The 23,262-nt window shown below is 40.0% G+C and overlaps 3 protein-coding genes across 7 annotated transcripts; all 3 read left to right on the top strand.

Moving 5' to 3' along the window:
• The first annotated feature begins 589 nt into the window (after positions 1–589).
• zbtb40 (zinc finger and BTB domain containing 40) lies at positions 590–9,317 on the top strand. Of its 4 annotated transcripts, none has more exons than XM_057844996.1 (12): positions 590–726; positions 1,586–1,745; positions 3,515–3,945; positions 4,119–4,336; positions 4,537–4,645; positions 4,737–5,084; positions 5,295–5,501; positions 5,607–5,771; positions 5,853–6,067; positions 6,158–6,317; positions 6,427–6,665; positions 8,884–9,317. In XM_057844996.1, exons 2-12 carry the CDS (start codon positions 1,594–1,596, stop codon positions 9,088–9,090), a joined length of 2,451 nt encoding a protein of 816 aa, XP_057700979.1. In that variant the 5' UTR covers positions 590–726; positions 1,586–1,593; the 3' UTR covers positions 9,091–9,317. The 4 variants fall into 4 exon arrangements, with proteins under 4 accessions (XP_057700979.1, XP_057700977.1, XP_057700978.1 ...); XM_057844994.1 differs by having other exon boundaries at positions 4,417–4,645; XM_057844995.1 differs by lacking the exon at positions 590–726 and adding an exon at positions 772–979 and having other exon boundaries at positions 4,417–4,645.
• A 1,371-nt stretch (positions 9,318–10,688) lies between these two features.
• LOC130921970 (specifically androgen-regulated gene protein-like) lies at positions 10,689–16,115 on the top strand. Of its 2 annotated transcripts, none has more exons than XM_057846374.1 (4): positions 10,689–10,771; positions 13,460–13,599; positions 13,679–13,874; positions 14,331–16,115. In XM_057846374.1, exons 2-4 carry the CDS (start codon positions 13,495–13,497, stop codon positions 15,404–15,406), a joined length of 1,377 nt encoding a protein of 458 aa, XP_057702357.1. In that variant the 5' UTR covers positions 10,689–10,771; positions 13,460–13,494; the 3' UTR covers positions 15,407–16,115. The 2 variants fall into 2 exon arrangements, with proteins under 2 accessions (XP_057702357.1, XP_057702358.1); XM_057846375.1 differs by lacking the exon at positions 10,689–10,771 and adding an exon at positions 10,812–11,040.
• Positions 16,116–21,058: 4,943 nt separating this feature from the next.
• Positions 21,059–22,919, top strand: LOC130921572 (dynein regulatory complex subunit 2-like). Its single transcript, XM_057845621.1, has one exon. The coding sequence runs from the start codon at positions 21,059–21,061 to the stop codon at positions 22,400–22,402; it is 1,344 nt and encodes a 447-aa protein (XP_057701604.1). The 3' UTR covers positions 22,403–22,919.
• The last annotated feature ends 343 nt before the right edge of the window (positions 22,920–23,262 follow it).

The raw sequence follows: 23,262 nt of genomic DNA, 5'->3' as shown, positions 1-23,262 counted from the left end.
TTCTCATGACTAATTTACGTTATTTCAATAGTCCAACCAGACAATATTTTTAACGCACCTAAAATGATGGCTTCTGTTTTTAAAACATGGTTCTCAATGCCACCAGTGCACACCAATACAGCATTTTAAAACAAGATGAGGTGAATGATTTTGGGTGTAACTGTCGTGTTGCTGTTAAATACAACAAAATGCAACAAAACGCACAATGGATGGCGTGGAAAAACAAAGCGAGGATGACCTTGTAAAGGTAATACTTTGTAAGGCCTTTTTTTCTGGATTCATAGCACATGTTGTGATGTTGACAAAATACTAAATTTCCCGAAAACCCTAAAATTCAAAGGCATTGTCATTACCGCACAAAAAAACGTATCAGATTCCGTTAGCGGAAATGTCGCAACCACAGACATGATATAAAGGCTAGATCCGTCGTGATGAAAAATTCACGTGAAATACAATGAAGTATTAGTTAGCGAAGTACGAATGCTTTAATACACTAACTTCGAAATAGCGATGCAGAGAGGCAGATGACCGGGCCAAGATGGCGGCCATATTTCTCGCTGAGAAGCACTCCACGGGACCTCCAGCTCTAGTCTTTATATGATGTCTATGGTCGCAACACACAACAGCTTTGAATGTCGCCATGTTCAAAAATTGTCAAGCTTTATTGCGCGTTTCGGATTTGTCCAGCAACGGTGTTTAAATAAAGAACCGGATCGTATGAATATGGTGAGGTAAAACCATAACAGTAAAGTACTTGTGGAGTTTTTGTCGAGATTAAAGCGGTTTTCTTTCACAAACCGTTAACCTTGTTTGCCTAGTTAGCATCCGTAGCATTAGCTAATTTAAATTTCATCTAGGGGATTAAATAATACACTCGGTTTGTTCGCTTTGGACCGGTTTTTAAGAAACGATGTGGCTGTTCAAAAACACTGTCCTATGCATATGCATATGAATGTGTGGTCTTGCAACCAGTAACCAGGTAGTTAACATGTAGTTTGTAGCGGCCGCCTGTCATCCCCTCCAAATCAAATGAATTGGGAGTTTTATTTTATTATGATTATGGGCGGATTAGACGTCTATCGCTGTCAAAGGCAGTGAAACAGAATCTTTACTGCCAGTCTGCTTATTTATATATATATATATATATATATATATATATATATATATATATATATATATATATATATATATATATATATATATAATTTTTTTTTTTAAATAAAAATCTCATTATTTTACCCATATTCTAGTTTTTATTTTGTGTATTTTTGTATTTCACTTGCTCTCAATGACAGCCAATAAACTGAGTTTTGTAGTCTTAATTTTTTTGCGTAGACTCCGCTCACGTAAATCCACTGTGAGTTTTGTTCTGAAATAATAAAAAAAATAATAATAATAATAAAAGTTTACATTAATCCAGAGAGACTGACAGATCTCACAAAATGTGACTTTTTCCTGCTTCATTCTGTAATAAATGTCTTTCACCTTCCATGGCAGCCAATTAGTAATATATACATATGACTTGTTCAAAATTTAACACAATGTTATCTACATTTAAGTGAGCTGGACCATTCTTCCTTTCCAGAGTCCAAAATGATTGAGCTCCCGAACTACAGCAGCCAGCTAATGCAGCAACTGTGGGCCCTGCGTAAGGAGGGCCACCTTTGTGACTGCACTGTTCTAGTTGGAGACTATCCCCACCGGGCACATAAACTGGTGCTGGCAGCTTCCAGTATGCTTTTCAGGTACAGTGAATACTTTATTTTGCTACCCACAATCAAATATTCTGACGGTACATATGTTCCATTTTGATTTGTTTCTAAGGTTTTTGTGTAGTCTGTCAGTGATTCCTAAAATGTGTTTTTGTGGAATTGCAAAATCCGGCCTGCAGTTCTTTGGTACACTTACAACTTAACCACAGGAAGGAATCCAGTGGTATGAAAAAGTGTATGAACCTTTTGGAATTTCTCACATTTCTGCATTAAATCGCCATCAAATGTGATCTGATCTTTGTCAAAATCACACACACGAAGAAAACAGTCCCCTTTAACTAAAACCACCCAAACATTTATACGTTTTCATGTTTTAATGAGGATAGTATGTAAACAATGACAGAAGGGGGAAAAATAAGTAAGTGAACCATCACATTTAATATTTTTTGCCCCCCACCCATCCCTTTTGGCAGCAATAACTTCAACAAGACTGTTCCTGTAGCTGCAAATCAGTCTGACCTAATCTTGGCCCATTCTTCACTACAGAACTGACTTAGTTCAGTCAGATTCCTGGGATGTCTGGCATGAATCACTGTCTTAAGGTCATGCCACAGCATCTCAATGGGGTTCAAGTCTGGACTTTGTTTTGGCCACTCCAGAACGGGTATTTTGTTCTTCTGAAACCATTCTGAAGTTCATTTACTGCTGTGTTTTGGATCATTGTCTTGTTGCAGCCTTCATCCTCTTTTTAGCCTCAACTGTCTAACTGAGGGCCTCAGGTTTTTCTGCAAAACATCCTGATAACTTTTGAATTCATTCATCCATTAATGATTGCAAGTTATCTAGGCCCTGAGGCAGCAAAACAGCCCCAAATCATGATGCTCCCTCCACCATGCTTCACGTTGGGGATGAGGTGTAGATGTTGGTGAGCTGTTCCATTTTTCCACCACACATGATGTTGTGTGTTACTCCCAAACAATTCAACTTTGGTTTAGCCATTGCACAAGATATTTTGCCAAAACGTCTGTGGCGTGTCCAAGTGCCTTTTTGCGAACATTAAACGAGCAACAACGTTTTTTCAGACGGCAGTGACTTCCTCCGTGGAGTCCTCCCATGAAGACCATTCTTGGCTGTAGTTTTACATATAATTAATGTGTGCACAGAGATAATGGACTGTGCTAGGGATTTCAGTAAGTCTTTAGCAGACACTCTAGGGTTCTTTTTTTTACCTCTCTGAGTATTCTGCGCTGAACTCTTGGCGTCATCTTTGGCAGACGGCCTCTCATTGGGAGAGAAGCAACAGTGCCAAATTCTCTCCATTTGTGGACAACTCCATGTTCGCAGGTCTTCAGACAGCTCTTTTGTCCGAGCCATGATGCAAATCAGACAATGCTTCTCAATCAAGACAATTCTTACCTGGTTTGTGTTTTATAGTGGGCAGGGCATATATATAGTGGGCTCATCAGTGATTGGGCACACACCTGACTTAATTTGTTTGGTAAAAATTGGTTTCAATTGCTCTTTAAGTCTCTTTATGCAGAGGCTTCACACACTTATTTTGCCCACTTCTGTAATTGTTTGCATGCTATCCTCATTCAAATATGAAAACCTATAAATGTTTGGATGGTTTTCGTTAAAGCAGACAGTTTTACAACTGTGTGATTTTGACAAAGATTAGATCACATTTGATGGTGTTTTTATGCAGAAATGTGAGAAATTCCAAAAGGTTCAGATAATTTTTCATACCACTGTACATGAAAAATGCTGTTCTGAATGAGAAGGAATTGCCTCTCTCCCTTTAGGTCACTGCTGGATCTTTCTGATACGGTCGCCATCGATACATCTTTGGTATCTTCACAGGAGTTCAGCTGTCTTCTGGACATGGTCTATACAGGAAAACTACCTTTGGGAAAACATAATGTCAGCCGCATCATTGCCGCTGCGGACAACCTGCAGATGTTTGATGTAGCTGTTAGCTTTAAAACTGTCCTTGCCAATGTAATCAACCAGCAGACCTCAGGATCCACCTCCTCTACACAGACCCAAACCCTCAAACCAGTCCTGAAATTGTACACCCCTGAAGTTTCAGTTGATTCACCCAGTAATGACAAGCCAACTGAAGGTGGCATCCAAGCGAAAGATATGTCAGATGAGAATAGATGTGAAGATGCAAACGAAAATTCAAATGAACCTCCATGTAAAAGAGTTTGTCCAGAGTTTTTGGAGTCCTCAGGTCAGTTTGTAATGGTTGTGTGGTAAATATTTATTTAGGAACCTATTGTCTTTGGGATATAAATGCACAAAGTTGAGCGAAACCATGCCCCAAAACAAACTTTCAAAATAAAAAAGGAAGTCGGATTGTCCTTGGTTAAAATAAAAATTCTATGTGTTTATATCTGTACTCAGGTCCTAAAGAAAAGTACCACAGTGAAAGTGTAGTAGAGAAAGATGATGCAACAACCGCCAGTACTGAAAGTATAGAAGAGGAAAAAAATGCAACAATTACCAAGACAGCTCATTTGGAGCTCACTTCTAAGCTGACTGAGAAACTTACCAGTGTGCCAGATGTTGTGCAACTGTTGAAGCAATCAGCTCACAGCGCTCTAGATGAACAGGAGAGAGAGGTACATGTCTTTAGTTTATTCACTGTTTAACAAAATGGCTAGCTTTTTGTCAGAAGAGAATGGATTTGTTTTCCTGCTAGTTAGTGTACAATTGCTGCAAAGCTGATCCAAGCTCAATAGTGAGGAAGCTGTTGAACCAAGTAGAGAAGGGACTTGTCAGTGAGCAAGCTCTTATGAAGCTGCTCCACACTGTCCAACAGAGCGCACCCTCCAACGCTGTATCGCAGCCCTCTCAGCTGGAGGCATTGGAGAAGGATACGCAGGCGCTAGATGGACAACAGACAGGAGGAAATGCAGCAGAATTATTGTGTAAGCAGACACTTGTGATGCAAAAAAATGCACTTAAAAAGAAAAAATGTTGCTCTGGTGATTGGGCTGATGAGTTGTGTTGACTTCACAGCTGGCCCAGAACAGGAGCGGAGCAGCGGAACAGAAGTCAAGTTGGAAACAAGCAACATAACAGAGCCTGAAGTGCAAGATAAAGATATATACTCTCAGACCACAAAGTCCTACTGCTGTCGCTGGTGTGAGAGGACATTTGCTTACAAGTGTCGAGTTCTAGCACATACAAAGCGTTGCCCCATGTCCAAGGAGTGTCGAGTGCAGTGTCCACATTGCCCTGCAAAGCTGGTCAGCCAGCGGGCTTTTAAGGGCCATTTGGCTGAGGCTCACCCAGATGCTGCAGTAGACAAGAAGAAAAAGAAGGTAGCCTGTGACCTTTGTGGGCGCACCTTCGCACACCCATCAGGTGTGTATTTGCAAGAAACACTCAGTTTGTATTTTATGTATTTTTTGCTGCATCTCCTAATAAGTTTGGACTGATTAACCAGAGTTTGTTTTACATTTATTAGCGTGATTTTTGACTGTTGTCTATAATGATACACACTCCAAAACAGAAGCAGCAGTCAATGGAAATCGTAGAAAGCACTTGTTTTAGTGTTAATGTCATACTCTCCAGGTTTGATTTACCACAAGCGAACAGAGCATTTTGATGAGAAGCCGTATGCCTGCGAGACCTGTGGTGCCAAGTTTCCCGCCACATCCTCTTTGAAGAATCACATGCGACTGCACACAGGAGAGAAACCCTACCAATGCAAACACTGTGATATGAGCTTTGCTGTGGCTGCTGCGCTAGCTTACCACACCAAGAAGAAACACTCTGAGGGTGAGGTATCAACATGGCGACATGAGTCGTCATGCTGTTTTCAAATCATGAATGCTGGTTGTGTTAATTGTAGATCACGGAGGTTTGTGCAATGATTTTATTTAGGCAAGATGTACGTATGCCAGTATTGCAAGGCTGTCTTCGCCCAATCAATCGAGCTCACGCGGCATGTGCGAACACACACTGGCGATAAGCCCTACGTTTGTCGGGAATGTGGAAAAGGCCACAGCCAAGCCAGCGGCTTGACTACCCACCTGCAAACCTCACACAGTACGAACACCAAAAATCTGAATGAAATGTGACTTACATGAACATATTGCTAAAACAGTGATTCCCCCTGCTTCTTGACAGACATGTTGCAGCCCCTGAACTGCCAAAAGTGTTGCCTCAGTTTCCAGACTTTAGATGAGATGCAGAAGCACATAGAGGAGCTCCACCTAAAAGTTTGCCACAAGTGTCCCACGTGCAGCAAAGTATTCACCTGTGCCTCGCTGCTTGAAAAACACAAGTCCGTACACACTGGAATGAAGCCCTTTATCTGCACACTTTGTGACAAATCTTACCAGGTATAATGGTCTTCTTTTTGTCATTATTTCATTACCTATTGGACTTGGTAATGACCTGTGGTACTCAATATAACTTCTCTGTTGCCACAGCAACTGTCGGGGCTGTGGTACCATAACAGGACAAATCACCCTGAGGTGTTTGCTAACCAAACGCGGCAACTGAAAACTCTAGTCCAGTGTGACATCTGCTTCCGATTCTTCCCTTGTGCTTCTAGCCTGGCCAAACACATGGAAAATGAACACAAAGATGGTGAATTTATTATTTGACTTAGCATTGGAAATAATTCACAGTAAAGCAGCTGGATAAAAAAAAGTGTATTTTCATTTAATCTTATAACATTTGTTCTTTCCCTCCATAGGTTCTACAGAGTCCACCATGCATTGCCCGCACTGTAACGTGGTGTTTGGCGGGTCAGAGGAGTTGCAAGAGCATGTCTGCAGTCAGCACGCAGCAAGTGGGAACAGTTTTATCTGCCCCCTCTGTTCCCAAGTCAGCACGTCTAACCAGGAGCTGCAAGAGCACCTCCTTTCCTGCCACATGGAAAGCCAGCTGACAAAGGAGGAGGCTGACAAGGAGCGGGTGTCCAGTGTACACACTGTAAGAGCTCACAGTCATATTTTGGTCTATAAACCTCAGCTATCTGGAGCATACTTTGGAAAATATGATTCACGTAAAAGAGATATTCAGTGTCAGCCTTGTCCTTTTTCACCCATGGTTGTTATTCTTTCCGTGCAAAAAAATATACCTTGATACCAACTTAATGTCCTCACCTCTGGCAGCAGAGAAGCCAAAATAACTGACTAGAGGGAAACGGTTTTCTATAGACAAGTTTCCGACGTACTTCCGCATTTCTGCAAGCGACTTCCATTTTCAAGTTTTTTACCATTGACTTCAATGGCGCTGGAGTGGCATCTCTCACTAAAAACCCTGAAAAAACACGATTTGGAAATACCGCATCCTTCTGCCATCTCAACATGGGAAGACGACATTAAGAAAGAGCCGAGGGTAACCCCAAATAAAATATTACCGTCTTTTATTGACTCTATGGCAGCGGATGAAAAGCCATTAGGAACCTAAAAACTCCAAGGCATTCCAGTCCCTGCACAGACACAAAGTTGGATGTGTCCTCATACACGAACACAGGAATTTTGTCTTCATGAAGGCGGATGTAGAACCAAGCCAGTGCCTCAATGCTCCGTACCACAAAGCGTGCTGGTAACGTAAGAGACTTCCAAACTGCAAGCTGTACATGTATCGCAGGTCCCGGGTGTTCATATAGTCATGCTGCCGCTGTCTTATGAAAGGTATGTGCTCCAAAAATATGAAACCTAAAATCTGGCGCATGAAACGACTTGTTGCCTTTGCTATTGATATTACAATGATTGTAATTATGAAGTTCAATAATTTTTACAACAACTGCTGCTGCCTGTTGCTAATCAGTACGTGTTGGATCGCACCACATAAATGCAAGTGTTAACGTTTTTTGTTCGTTTGCTTACAGGTCGAAAACACTGTTAGGCAAGGGAAGATAAGTTGTTGTGCCTCGCGACAACACTTACTGTACATTGATGGACAAAAATCGAGACTACGTGCGTTCTACCTGGGGGCTGCCGAGAGGCTGGGCCTGGAGACGGTGCCTCGGATCGCGGCGGACTGTCAGCTCGATCCCGAGTTGCAACTTCAAGCTTTTTAACTGCAGCAACTATAAGATACGCTATGTCAGCTGTGATTACTGAGGACATTGGGATAAAGTCCGTCTGGATGCAAGGGTCTCCGTGATGTCGGGTGAAAGTTTTGAGCTCCCTTAAGCTCTGCTGATAACACATTCCTCGTATGCTCAACCTTTGTTAATATTTTTCTATAATAATTTTATAAATTGTGATTTATTGACCTGTTTACACATGCACCAATCATTTTAAATAAAACAAGAAATGGAATCATGTTATCCAAATGTTTTTGATGGCGATCAATATCTGCAATAAAAAAGAATGACATACTATTTTTGTTTATATGTACTTGGCTTGTAGTATTTCATTTTAACAACAAAATCCGTGTCAGCCCTTCTGCATTCGGCAAATGTAATATAATGTGTAATTTCATCTCATTTTGGTCACTCAAGTGGCCGGCGTATCAATCTATACCTCACATCAACAAAGGCTGACAGGTTGCCATAATTTTGTCCACGAATGAGCAACAAAGTGATTGGAAACAATCATACGATCTCATCTACGTCATGCTGAATCCATTTTTGGGGATTCTGTGGTTTCCTCTGGCTTGATTTTGCAGTTTGAACTTGGCAAACACGCTGCTAACTTCAATGGCAACTTATGAGGTTTTTGCTAACTTCAACGGCAACTTATGAGGTATTTTCTAAGTTGGAAGTTCGAAGCAGAAATTTTCCAAGATGGCACCAAACATATTTTGCTCAGGAAACTTGTCTATACAGATTGAGTTCCATTCAAACAGTGTCATACAACTTAACAATTACTTTTATAAGTATCTACATTTTAGCTACATTTTGGTACATTGTTAAATATCACTTTTGACCCTTTATAAGTATCTACATTTTAGCTACATTTTGGTACATTGTTAAATATCACTTTTGACCCTTTTTTTTTTTTACCTTTCTAAACTTTAGGTTAGATTCACAACTTCATATAAGAAATGTTAAATTCCACTGAGCTTCCGGGAAAACTATACAACGTAATAAAAATGTTAACGTAATAGATAATAAAATGTCATTGTTTCCCATTCAGGTGATCTCAGTACATCAAGCAGATGGTGAGATAATAAAATGTCATTGTTTCCCATTCAGGTGATCTCGGTACATCAAGCAGATGGCGAGACAGCACAGTCGATCACCTCTGATGAACAATCGCGGATGGCTGTGACCCAGCAGGTTTTAGTGGCTCTGACAGAAGAAAGGGAAGGCGGAAACCCAGGAGAGGTGCTGGAGGTCAACATGTATGACCTACTAGACAATTCAGTGACTACATTTGTCTGTGAAGAAAAAAAAACCTGATTTTTAGGTGCTGTCTGTCTCCAAACGACGCTCCAACCCAAGTCACTGTGTTTTGAAATGGGTTGACTCTCAAAGTGTTTTATTGAAAAATATACAGTATATTGTCAAAAAAGCCTATCGCAATTATTTCATTTACAACACCCAAACGAAGATGAAAATGTTTCAATATAAGTGTTTTTATAATAGGCTACTGTGTAATTAATGGAAATAAATGGGAAATGCACGTTCATTTGTCATGGTTTTCTATCTTCAAGGTAAAAGAACTTTAAAGTATGAAGTCAAAAAATGGATGGTCCTAAAAACATCAAGGAAAAATATTAACTACCACGATTTAAAATATGTATATGGCGGAAAACAGAGAAAAGACTGAAAAAGCAGTTTCTACTCTTGCACTCCTCTTTAAAAGAAACTGCTGTATTTTAAGCCAAAAGAACTGTTGTGTTTGATAGAAATACATGTCTATATGCTGTAATAGCAGATTCATGGCGCATTAAGCCCCCAAACTATTTTTCATTTGTCCGTTTTACCCTGAAAATCCCTGTTTACAGACGTCACGCAGCCGCTTTTGTTTCAACCCAGCCATAAAAAGAAGGTAAGTAATTATATTTATTATTCAAAATGTCTGTCATTTTTAGCTTAGAATCATTATTTGATGTCTAATATTTCGTTTTAAAAACAGAACGACTTTCAAAAAATTATTCACTCGCATATTTTAAACTTAAACAAATGACGTCACATAGGAAAAAAATGGTGTCTGTAAAAAAGTCACGGGTATCTACATCATAACTATCGCATAATTGTATTTTTTGTTGTTGTTGTTGTTACTGTCTTATTTTCTCTGATAAGTTAGATGAAAAAGAATAGATCCAAACAAAGGGAAAAAAACATTTAAAAGGGTAAATATATGAAAAAGAACATCTCAACCACTCCTTGATGTCTGCGATTTCTGCATCGCGACCCTTGTTATATTACCATGTTCCACCCATAAAATTCCCCCAAAATCCAGCTGAGGCCATTCAAAGCTGTGTCTTAACACTCAGTGATACATGCTACATGGAGTTTTTGGATTGAAACAAGGTAGGTACGCGATAATTTCTCGTTAAAGTCATGGCGTCTGTAATTCTGCTCTCGCGTGCTCTTACCTCCAGATAGGATTTGCTGTTTAAAAACTTTTTTTTTTTTTTTTTTAATAAAAATGCCCTCCTTTTTAAAAAAAATTCTTCCCCCAGAAAATTGAGATTTTAAGCTTTCCGATGGTGTATCACACATGCATATCGGACAATTTTGAAATTTGGCCAAATTGGGGGTCTCTTAGGGAACTTCAAGTCACCTGAGTGTTTTCCACCATATATAATTTTTAATGTTTTTCTTATTTTCTCCAATACCTTTGGAACCTACTCAGCTCTTAAATAATTGTGGGCAGGGATTGGGGAGAAGGTATTACAGAATGGTACACTACGGTACAGTGTGTGGTAAAGCTTACCTTCAGCTTATTGCCATGACAACGCGTCTTTAAAGCGCGCTATGGTTGGCGCACAGCTTGGGACAACGGGTTCTGATTGGCTAACAGTTTAGCCCCTGTTTAAAAAAAAAAAAAAAGTGCTTTCTGCAGGTGAACGCGTGCGAAGGAGCACTTTCGCAAGAAAGAACGACAGAAGCATGGAGCACAAACGACTTAAAGGTAAAATATTTACACTCAATAATGAACGTGAAATAATTAAGCGTTACAACTTGCGTTGTCACCACCTCAGACGTGTATACGCAAACAATGTGTATACACAATGTTACGCTTTGATTTTCTTTATATATATATAATGTTTATATAAACGATTATTTATTAGCTAGGCATGTTATGTACGTATTGATTAAATAGGTCATTCCTCGTGGTTAGTTTAATCCGCCCTTTTAATCGTATTGTGGATGTACACACTCAGCAGCCACACGCTACAGGTAGGGAAAAATCTGTTAAAATAAAAATTCAAGTTTTATTTAAATTAGACATGACTTTAGTTGGTGAAGTTATCGGTTTTAAGTCTTAAGTGTGTCAGTCCCAGAGACCTTCATATTTTTAACATCTGTAGACTTAGAAACGCCATTGCAAACCACAACATCAGGAGATAACTGAATATTAAAATCGTTTTAAAATATCACGCTGATTATTTGTTTTGCAAAACATTTTTGCTTTTGATATTTATGTATTTCATTGTTTATTTTATGCGACAACCTCAGACAGAGGTTACACGTTACATACATTACGTTACATTACCTTGAGTCTGCTGGTTGAAATGATCCCAACTTTTGGAAATTCCTAGTCTTTTACAGACTTTTCTCTGCTGGTTGACTGCCACCGCTCAAATGTATTGATACATTTTGAAAAATGATCCTTACAAAGTTTTAAGGAACACATTTTTCCTCTTTTTTTAGAAATTTAATAATTCGAGTTAATTTATTCAATTAATCGTTACAGCCCTAAATGTGTCTTGATACAACTTTTTCCCCACACCAAGATCTTCCACTGCACTTAATGGTTAAAAAAAAAAAAAAAAAGAAGTAAGGTTTCATTTTTTTCGTTCTCATAAAATGCGATTTGGGGGTTACCCCCCCCGTTAAACAAACAATCCAAATTAGATTTCCAGATTATAATGTGGTTTCATGTGTTTTTAAACAGGATTTTCTCTACCAGTTTACCAGGAAAACATCAGAATTTAACACCAAAAGAAACTGAGAAACTGATGTTTGTTATCACTTCCGAGTTATTCAGCATAGTGTAGTTAAGAGATAAAAGTTAAACCATTTAAATTTCTAGTGATTGCCATTTTCCTTTTTTTTTTTTGTTAAGTCATGTGAGATCGCTCATTTTTGCAAATTCTGTACATCTGTAGGCAAGGGCGTAGGTTTGGTCTCAACATTGGTGATGACGATATAACAGCATAACCTGCATGTACACTTTTTGCTGGGGATGGGACATTAATAAGACCAAACAGATTGGGTGAACGGGGGTCAGGGCCACATTTCTCACGAATATGAACCTAATTAATTGATAGGCTAAATGTTCATTGCAAAATAAATCCTTATCGACTGATACTCAAGTTTTACGTGCATTGGTTCAGGTGATACACTGTTCGATTCAAACCTCTGTTTTCAAAAACTGCTAAAGAAATATTTTGAAAACTTAAAACAAATGTCTGGCTTTTATTAGCAAACATAAACATAATGAAAATAATTTACTTAATAATGGCCGGGTCAATTCTATCATTACAACATATGGGAAGACAATCTAAATTCCTTCTATAACTGAACTCTTTATATAATGCAAATAAGGTTGCTTAAAAGTTGGTGGGGACAATTTTAGCATCTTGAAAAGTTGGTAGTGTTATGTCCCTACCATCACTATGCAAACCTACGCCCTTGTCTGTAGGCTTCTGTCACAATCTTGTATAATCAATCCAGTTTACAGTCAAATTTCATCATTCATCTGGAGGCCACACTTATTTGCATTAGCTCTCTGTGCCATTTTTAAAACGTTATCTTGCGTCCACATCCTGACAGCTGGAGGTCACTTAGTGTGAACAATGAAGTGCAGTCTTTTCCATCCCAGGATCTAAAAGCAGGCAAAACCAGAAAGGACAAATGTTCTTTTGTGCCAGTCCGCTTGCAATGTTAGTCGTGTTATAATGGATTCACTCGTAATATGATACAGGTTGTGTGGTGTGTAGTGCGGGTGTGGAGTGGGCTGTGAATATGATCCTGCTGAGGACGATTAGGACCGGTGTGTAGTCTGTAATCTGAGTCACATGCCAGTTTAGATTCTTTGTCACAAACACCACATTACAATGCCCCGTCAACCTGTTGACAAATTACTCTTCCATATTGCGATTAATTTTTTGCAGTCTCGATATATGACAGATTTTTAAGTCTTGCGTAATACATCCAGTTTTTGAATGAATGGTGATTTTTTTCAGCAGTCATTTTCCCACGTAGACTGATACTGCTGACTCACGTAACAATAAGCACAAACTAGGAGAAAAGACAAGGAATGTTCCAAAGATTGGAAACTTCAGTTAAAAAAAATTTGAAAAAAAAGATTGAGTTAAGCAATACATTAGAGTATAATTTGATGTTACGAATAATGTTGAGGTTAGGTTTGGGCAAGAACTAGGGTTCATTTTAGGTTTTACAGTAGGGTTGTTAAGCATTTATTTCACCTGCCCAAGTGCAACTCTAACTTTAGTATACGTTTGGGTTGGGGTTTTTTTTTGCATAGCACACACATAAATATTTTAGCACATTCCCCAACTTGAACACAACTTCACAAAAATGTAAACAAAAAAAATGTGATTTTTTTTGGCACAACTATTCTCCATCACAGAATGAGAGCCATTTTGGGGCCTCAACATTGATAAAATGCCAAAAAGTGATACCTGGCTGTGTGGGACTGGACTTGAAACATTGACTGGCATGGACAATGCGAGCAGCTGTGACAGCGTAGTCAGCGGACATTCTGCTATCGTAAGTTTTCTTTTCTTCCCTTCAAGTTCTTGAAGCAGAATAAAATACCATTCCAACTTGATTCTTTGTTCTATTACAGAGCGATAATAGTCTGGAGCATTTGTCTGCTGAGGAGAAAGCCTGCCTCATGTTTTTGGAGGAGACCATTGAGTCACTGGATACCGAGGATGAACGCGAACTCTCCAATGAAGAAACAGACCTCTTGCCAATCCCTGGCAGCCTGGCCTCCAGACTGGCAGACCTGTCAGCCTCCATAAACAAAACCAAGCTCAATGGTAAGCTAATCTACCCAGCGACAAATGCAGATTTAGCAGTGAAGTAGTTAGTAGCATACACCAGGGAAACCATTGCATTTTTTTCTTGCAATAACCAAGAGCATCCATGAATGTGCCTTCTTGATTGGAAAAGAAATCTTGTACTTTTTTGTGCTGTTACCTGAACAGTAAAATCTGCAAGTTTCACCACGGTTAAACCTGGTAATTTTTGACAAGTACCGTTACACTGCTAAGCAGCTTGAGCAAGGAGCCTAGAGAGCCTCTCATCTGTTGATCGGAAACTTTGTCTTGTAATTGTGTTTTGACATACTTTCATCCTGACCCCTAAGAGAGTCTATTTGACCTTGACCTTGATCAAGCTGTCTGTACGCCCGTTCTAACAAAGAGAGTCTATTTGACCTTGACCTTGATCAAGCTGTCTGTACGCCCGTTCTAACAAACAAAATTGTCTTACAGGTCTGCGAAAGCACCACTCTATGGAAACCATCAGGGAAAAGGTGGAGCATAAACCCATACAGAACTACCTTGTACCAACACCTTTTGTTTTGGCGAGCAGCTCTAATCAATACAAATCAAATATGAAAGCTGGCATTCAGTTAAAAAAGAAGTCTCTTTCATTTAACAACTGCAGCCAGAAGCCTACTGATTCCCATGTTCCCTTTGAGGTCAATGGTCTGATAACCCCTACAACCAAGTCTAAAGACAATTTAGTGAAAACTGGTGAAAGAGGGCCTTTATCCTACGATGCACTTGTTTACCTGCGAAGGAGCGCTTCCACAAAGAAAACGCCTTTATGTCCCACAGTCGATCACACGATAGACTTGGTAAAATGCCCTTCAGTTATCATCGAAGATCCAAATAACAGAAATGTGGGACTGCCTGACAGAGCGGTCTCAGGGGCAGGCAGGTTTAGGATAGGCCCGCCACCTGTTGCGCCAAAACCTAAAAGGATTCCTTCAAATATCTCTGTGAAGATGGAAAAGGAAGATGCCCCAGCCTCAAACTCATCATACAATATTAAAAACGCAATAGACCCTAAAGTGGTCAGACAGGAAGCTTTGCAGAAGCTAGGTCTCCTTAAAGACCAACAATCTGAAACTCAAGTGACTCAACAGGAGCTCTCCAAGTCACATTTGTCTGTGGGAAACGGATTTTTAAAAGGTCCCGTAAACATTAGTCAGTCAAGAAGCCCCTCTTTTTGCCATGCTCCAGTGCCCCCTGAGCCCAGAAGCAAGGCTGTGCAGAGCAGTTCTAGTTTCCACCACTATCTAAGGTGCCCTCAACATGTGATGTCACTGTCTCATTCAGGGCAACGCAACAGGTTAAAGATCGCAGGTCCAGAGATACCTCATACAGTCCTTAACCACAAAAATGAGACGACCTGTCCAGAACCGCGACTCCAAACAGTCTCTGAGGATCAGCCAGTTTCTCCGAAAGCCTCAAACTCTGTGACATACACAGTAATGATGGTGCCTGGAATGGGTGCCGACAGAAAAGAGGCTCTCAGAAAGTTGGGACTGCTCAGAGACTAGCCACACCAGTAAGCAGAGCAGAGGACGCCCTGGGTTAAAGCATTAAGAGGCTGGCATTCAGGTCTGGCAACGACAAAGTAGATAAAGTATTTAAATAAGCAGCTCTTTCCTTTCTAGGTCATTTTATGCAGTTTCTTTTCAAGATTCCTCTTCTGTTGCAGCTCAAATATGATTGTTTCCCCATAGGTGTTTTTACATTGCTTGACAAATTCAACATTCACACATGTGCCTCAATTTGGACCTTGATTGCTGTCGAAATCACAGCTCGTGATTGTTTGTCACTTGTGACTCTTGAAAAAAAACTGAGTACACAAATACCAACATCTTAATAGATTTTTACAATTGTGGGTCCTGACGATTTTCCAAGAAAATCAGAAAGGGGAAAAAACACCAGACACACCCAACAGTAACTACAGTATAATTGGTCATGATAATTCTTCTGAGACATCAGTTAATTTCAGCTTTTTCCGCCTTTGAGTGCAAGGGTGGGAAAATCCTCAAACTTTGCTTGATTGTCGGTATGTACGTATGTACCTTGTTTTGTCTTGGAATGATTAGTTGTAAAGACTATTTCTACCATGTCTTTTTCACACATGCACAATAAAAATAAATTATTTTACAGCAGATACTTTGGAGTTAAGACTGAATCACTGGGCAACCACACGGTTGTACTACTATTCTTACGAAGGAGGTCTGCACTGCTGCTCTTCCATTATCAGATTACCTTCAGTACGCCATGCGTGTTAACTTAGTAGACGATCCTTTCTCTTTGCTCGCTGTTTCCCCTATTGCGTGTATGACTTTTAATTCCTTCCTTGAGTGGTTACATAACGCCACTCATGTCTTTCAATGGCCAGTTGTTGCCTTGTGCGGTCAGCGCTATTTATCACTGCTTGGCCAAATGGAGGTGGGGAGCGAGGGTCAGTTGCTATCTGTGGCTTATATTTCTAAGGCAAATGAGGAGTATCAAGTTCTGAAACTGACACTTCTCACTCATTGTCCGTCAGTTATATTCTACAAAGGGATGAAAGAAGCGAAATTGTGACATGCTAAAAGGAGAATTGCGGAAGGACAACCAGGAAGAAATCTAAAAACCCATTTATCATCTATCCGTGTATTTTTGACAGTGCTTGTCCCTATTAGTGTTGGTGGTGAACTGGAGTTATGTATCCCAGCTGACTGCTAGCAAGAGTCTCCAATACTGCTAATGGCCACAAACCAATCATGAGGCACTGTGTGATCAATTTAAAAAGTTCACTATTGGAGTAGATCAGTTTTGTCTGTCACCGTCAATGGCAGTCTTCGAGCTAAGGAAGTGGGTGAGCTGGATTGACTTTTGGTGAGGACTGGGTGAGTAATTTAAAAATGTACATCCATTCATTTCCTACACCATTTGACCACCTACACTATTCCAGCTGACTTTTGGCTCCCCAAAAGGGGTATGGGGGTACACCTTGGAATGGTAATCATTGTGCATTGTGTAACCGTAATGGATGGCTAGCAGGGGTGTCCTAACAATACAGTCGAGTTCCTCAAGACTACCATAATCAGAGAACCATGATTTTTTTTATTAACAAATATAACAAAATCAGAAACTCAGCTTTTATCTTTGATTGCAGTAGCAATAAATACACGACTGAATGGCATCTTCAATGGATTTAATGAAAAACTTTTTTTTTTTTTTAACTAAGCAACACAATTCAAAGGTTTGGGGTACGAATACTTCACATAGTTTGACATTTAAAAACAATGAGGTTTAACATTATTATTATTTTTTTTCTTTTCTTTTTTAGCACATGCTATTTCGGGACCACTGGAACGGTCCCAAATCAACAGGAAGTGAATAAAAAATGCCCCCAAATCAACAGGAAGCAACATAGGGGAGTTTGGCCGCAGCATGAAACTACTCGAGAAATTGTTTTTGAAAGGATTGCCCCCATAATTTTACATGATAAATGTAATGTCTTCTCGTAGTCTTAAAAGGCCAGAGCTGTAAATATTTTTGAATGGGATAATGGTAGTGACGTCGAGTGTTATGTGAGCGTGGAAATTTTCTGCTGTGAGCTACCTTTTTTAATTGTCACAATGTCAATGGAACTAGGGGAAACCCAGACCCGGCTGCAGAAAGAAATTATAGGGGGGGGCATTGCATTTTTTGGGGGAGCACACTTCTTGAACGTAAATTTAGCCTGAACAGTGGCGTTATTACCCGTACATTACTACATCAGTGCACTGAAATATTTTCTGTCACTGAAGTCACAAGTGGTAGTTCATCGTAAAATCTATAAGACAAACGAAAACATTGCTGTCAACCCGAGGCCGTTGGCAATCTTACAAATAGTGACGTGTGCCCTTACAAATTGGTGACTAATCTTATAACGTTCTATATAGCGTGCAATAGGAAACAAAAATAAAACTCAATTTTTAAAATAATATGAATTTATTGGTAATATTGTAACATATAACCTGGTGCAATCAAAGAACAATCAGTATCTTCAGCTACATCATGATTACTAAAATTTTAACAGTGACTTGTTATAATTGTATGTAGCACTTTTGGCAATTTCTATCATGTCTTGATGGCTGCACTTCATGGCACTTCAGCTCGCAATTCAGTTTGACATGAAGGTAGTTCGTTAGTGTGTCCAATTCTAAATTTAAAAGGTCAATTGATAAAATTAACTTACCGATGCAATCTTTGAGTCAGGGAACATTTCTTTTGCTAAGTCTGAGAGGTGATCAGCAATAGTTGCAGGCAAATTGTGTTCGGCAACAAATTGGCAGAATGAAATCTCCGCTTTCGTCAATTTTCATTCTGTAGACTTCATCTTTTTGACCATTGTTGTTAATCTTACTTTAAAAAAGTAATTAATTAGTTACAAATTATTTCTGCCAAAAAGTAATTAAGTTAGTAACTCAGTTACCTGAAGGTAAGAGTAATTGGTTACTTGGCAAAGTAACTGGTGTTAGCTTTCATGTTTGTTTGTTTGTTTTTTTTTCCATTTAAAAACAAAACAAAAAACATAGTAACCTTGGCTATGTTTGGAAATTGTTTAATGTTGTGACTCAACTGTTAAAGTTGTTAAAATTGCTACAGTTTTTGCATTAGTTCCCTTCTGTCTACTTTTGACATGTTAAAGTTTTAAAACTGTTTCATCATTTAAAGATAGATTCAAGTCAAGATTTTGCCGATTTAGGAGTATTTTAGATAAAAAGTTACTTAAGTTCGCTAGGAAGGTCCACTACAACAGAGCCTTTCTGAGAAGTCTACTGCTTCAAAACGGCGGCTGTTTATTTACACCACCGTCTGTCATTTCGTATGTAGTTCTATAAGCATTTCATATCTAGGCGTAGATTGTAGGCTGCCGGCTACAGTCAGGAAATATTGGAGCCACCTAGCCTAGCATCGCGTTTGCTACAGCGTCACAACACTCTTCTCTCTCAGTGTGTCTGACTTTTCTCGCAACATTCAACCAACGTAGTAACACATCATAACGCACATTGTGTCATTGCCGAAATGGTGACAAAATCCAAACGGAGAAAAAAAAACGTAATGCACGAAAAACGTACAGATTTTGAACGTACGGCGTACACGTTTAAAAATCAGTGCTCACTCCTACAAATTACGCCGAAACCGTACAACTTGACAGATATGCAAAAATCAATGGTGCATTTCTGTGTGCATTTATTCAACTAAAGTGCTTCAGCGTAAACTAGGGCTGTCAAAATTATCGCATTAACGGGCGTTAATTCATTTTTTAAATTAATCACGTTAAAATATTTGACGCAATTAACGCAGATGCCCCGCTCAGACACATTTAAATGACGGTACAGTGAAACGCTCACTTGTTAATTGTGTTTTATGGAGTTTTGCCGCCCTCTGCTGGCGCTTGGGTGCGACTGATTTTATAGGCTTCAGCACCCATGAGCATTGTGTAAGTAATTATTGACATCAACAATGGCGGGCTACTGGTTTATTTTTTGATTGAAAATTTTACAAATTTTATTAAAACGAAAACATTAAGAGGGGTTTTAATATAAAATTTCTATAACTTGTACTAACATTTTTCTTTTATGAACTACAAGTCTTTCTATCCATGGATCGCTTATACAGAATGTTAATAATGTTAATGCCATCTTGTTGATTTATTGTTATAATAAACAAATACAGTCCTTATGTACCATATGTTGAATGTATATATCCATCTTGTGTCTTATCTTTCCATTCCAACAATAATTTAAAGAAAAATATGGCATATTTTATAGATGGTTTGAATTGCGATTAATTGCGATTAATTACGATTAATTAATTTTTAAGCTGTAGTTAACTCGATTAAAAATTTTAATCGTTTGACAGCCCTAGCGTAAACATAACATATCCACTGATAAACATGAGCAACCAATGGCCGGCTAGTCGGCCCGCCCCCCTGATCTGGGATTGGCTAGAAATTGCCTTCATTCGCTGCTCAGATTGGTTGAATTGAATGACGACAGATCAAGATAGGATGAATAAAGGGTTCGTCCTCTGTGTGTGTGTGTTTTTTTTTTTGTGGAAGATTAAAAAATAAAATAAAATTACACTGTACAGTCTAATCGAGCTAAGGCGGGCCCGGCCCCCTAATGCCCGCCCATGCCATGAGGTCTGGGGAAACCTCATCTGGGTCATTGGACATTACAGCTGCAAGATTTTTGACAAATTCTCGCATCCTCCTGTTAAATTATAAAATTCCTCTCATTATGATAACCTACTCACCCAAAAGAGGCCAGGTGGCCGAGGTAAGCAACCATTAGGATGAATGTGCTACTACTCAGGGAGTTCTGCAGTTGTCAGATGAGCTAATTCCCAGTAGAGCAGTAATTCTCAACTATTGTGTCGCACCACATCAGTGTGGTGTTAGAGCTTCGGGTGTGTCACAATAAATTTTTCAAAAACACTAATTTGGACATTAAAATATTTCATTAGGGGAAAAAAAAATCTTCATCTGCCATTATCATTAGCATGTTTTGGGAAGGAGCATACCTCTGTCCCAAATGCTTCCACGCAGGTTTCTTCTACACATGCACCCCACTAAACCCTTTTTGCTGCCACCGCACTATATAAAATACAAAACCTGACTGCATCTTTCCTTCCTACCTCAAAGTCTGTGCTGACCATTTACTGTAACTCCTGTCTTCAATGACATCTTCAACAGATCATTGGAGCTGGACCTGTGTAGTCCCAGCCTACTCAAAGTATTTCGGGATAATCATGGAACCCAAGAAACCTGAAATCTCTAGGACTAAATGTCTTACAGGCCTTCCGCACTGACGTCTCTTATCACCACACCACAAAGGTCTTCTCGATGAGGGCCACAATGCTCCATATCGACAAAAGGTAAGGCGGCTGTCGCTTTGATGCGACAAAATTTACATGTGATGCACCTGCCAATAATCACAAAATGACTCTATTTTACCTTTAGAGTTTCATGAGCAAGGTGAACAAATGTTTAATTAAGACAATGACACATCACCTGTGCCTCTAATGCATCGCGCTAATCAATGATGTCATCTTTACTGCTCCTATTTTTCAGTCAAATCCAGCATTTTCACTTTTGGCAAATGCAGTGCATTTTCACTGTTAGTTCAAATAGTTAGGATACGTGAAGACTCAAAATGCCCAAAAAGAAAGGAAAGAAGGGCAAACGCAAAGGGGATGACCCCGCCCTGCGTCCGCAGATCATGAGGGACAAGCTGAAGAAGGAGACAGACTACATAGCGGTCAACTCCATCAAGCTGAAGGACACCTACCGCGTGGGCCTGCGTGCAAACCGCTGCGAGGAGATCAAGGAGGAGCTCATTGCCCTCCGGCGTACCTTCGAGCGGCGGGACCCAGATCTGAACCACGCTGTGGAGAACTTTACGTGCAGTGTAGAGAAGATGGAGCGTCTGTCGGCGCAGGCGTGGCGCGTGCACTACGAACATGTCGATCGTCTGCGCAACATACAGAAAAAGCGTCTCAGGTTCCTGCAGGAGCAGTGGGACATGGGCCAGGATGTCTTTGACAACAAGTTAAAGTTGCTGAGCCAAAAAACGGCTACCTACTTCCTGCAGTCACGCGTGGGTTTCAAGGAGACGGTGCGTCACCTGGAGCATCACCACCAGCAGGCCTTGGCTACTGTCCACATGCTGTACAACGAGCCAATGGTGGCACACTCAGTTTACGAGAAGATGAAAGCCTTCGAGGTAGAGGAGCGCTTTTTGGACTTGAACGTGAAGGTCCTGAAGAACCAGAAAGCTGACAATCGCTACCTGTATGATATGGAGAAAGTGGAGGATATGGAGGATAAGAAAAAGGTTTCGGTGACTACAGCAAAGAAGAGCGTGGCCCTCTACAACACCATCCTTGAGGCGCAGTCTCGTCTGGAGGCCACTGAGAAGAGAAACTCTGATATGACGAGTAAGCTGACCGAGGCGAGGAATGACGCCAATGCCAAGATCCACATGCTCCTCAGTCAGATGGCTAGCAACCGCGTCCCCATCCAGATCATGATGAACAAGATGAGTGTGAACAGCAACGCTGCCGCCAACGGCCTAAGATTGATTATTGCCAAGGGTGCCCGGCTCCTGAAGGTGGCAGAGATGTGTTGCCATTTAGAGGCAATCCAGAAGGAGGCGCAAGCATCTGTCCAAAAAGTCGCCCCAGACTTTGAAACGCAGCCGGTCAAGCCATCGCAGATGTATGAGTTCCCCGAGCTGATGAAGCGCTACAACAATGCGCAGCTCCACCGAGATGCTCTCAAGCGGCGCTTTGAGAAACTACAACTGGAGAACCAACAGCTGTGGCTGCTCAAGCAGCAACGCCTCGAAGCAAAGACCGTCAACCCGGACACGCACAAAGGACCCACCAATCCTCTGAAGGTCAATATGGCTCCCATCATGGAGGACGGCACCCACATACAAAGGCACTCCGTTGTTGAAGGAGTGCAAGCTCTCAAATTACTTGCAATCAATCAATGAAAACTTTCCTGAGATTTAACTCTTTGGCCACTTATGATGGCCATGAACATCAAGTCCTTTTGAACTGGAAGGACTGGCATTGAATATTCATATCCTTGAGCCACTGGCAGAATTAGTTGTCCAATCAATTTGAACTTGGAATGACTAGCAACCAATTCAAATGGCTTGACATCTATTGCTGCGAATGGCAGTCAATGAGATGATGAATGATCGTTGTCAGCCGCTCCCAGTTTTATTTGATTTGATGTCCATTGTTACCAATGACAGACAATGAGTTAAGTGCTAATAACCTGATGAAGTTAAAAAGTTGAAATGAAATTCAACATCAATAAATTGTTTTACTGGGACGAAGAAAAGAGTGTTGTTAACTAGTGTTGTCACAATTCGATACTCAGTATTGGTATCAGCGACCGATACGGCTATTTTTGGAGTATTGGATAGTATCAGATTTGGTCACAAGATTGGATCAAACCCGGTATTTTCATGTGTTTTCAACACTGGCATGCTTTTCGGCGACTGCAAATCACTAGGCAAACGTGTCTACTGTGTGAGACTACTACTTTTTGCAAACCAAAGATAGTGAAAGAGCAATGTGTTAGAGTTATAAACAGCCTTTCTTGTTGAGGTTCCAGTTGGGCTCACTTCAATGCAAAAAATGTGATTTGTCGTTTACTGCTTGCTTTATTTTTGTATTATTTTTAATTGTCAATATATAGGTATTTGATCAAATTTGCATCTGCAAAACTAATCTGCAAAAATCTGTTTTGATCGGAAGCCTGACAACCGTATCGGGACATCTATTCTTAAAACCCCTACCAAATTTGCACTAAATACTGTATGTAATAAGGCTGAAGAATGAA

The sequence above is a fragment of the Corythoichthys intestinalis genome, chromosome 9 (genome assembly GCF_030265065.1).
Source record: "Corythoichthys intestinalis isolate RoL2023-P3 chromosome 9, ASM3026506v1, whole genome shotgun sequence".
NCBI lineage: Eukaryota > Metazoa > Chordata > Actinopteri > Syngnathiformes > Syngnathidae > Corythoichthys > Corythoichthys intestinalis.
Note: the sequence above shows the minus strand (reverse complement) of the source record. Positions and strands in the feature narration are given on the sequence as shown.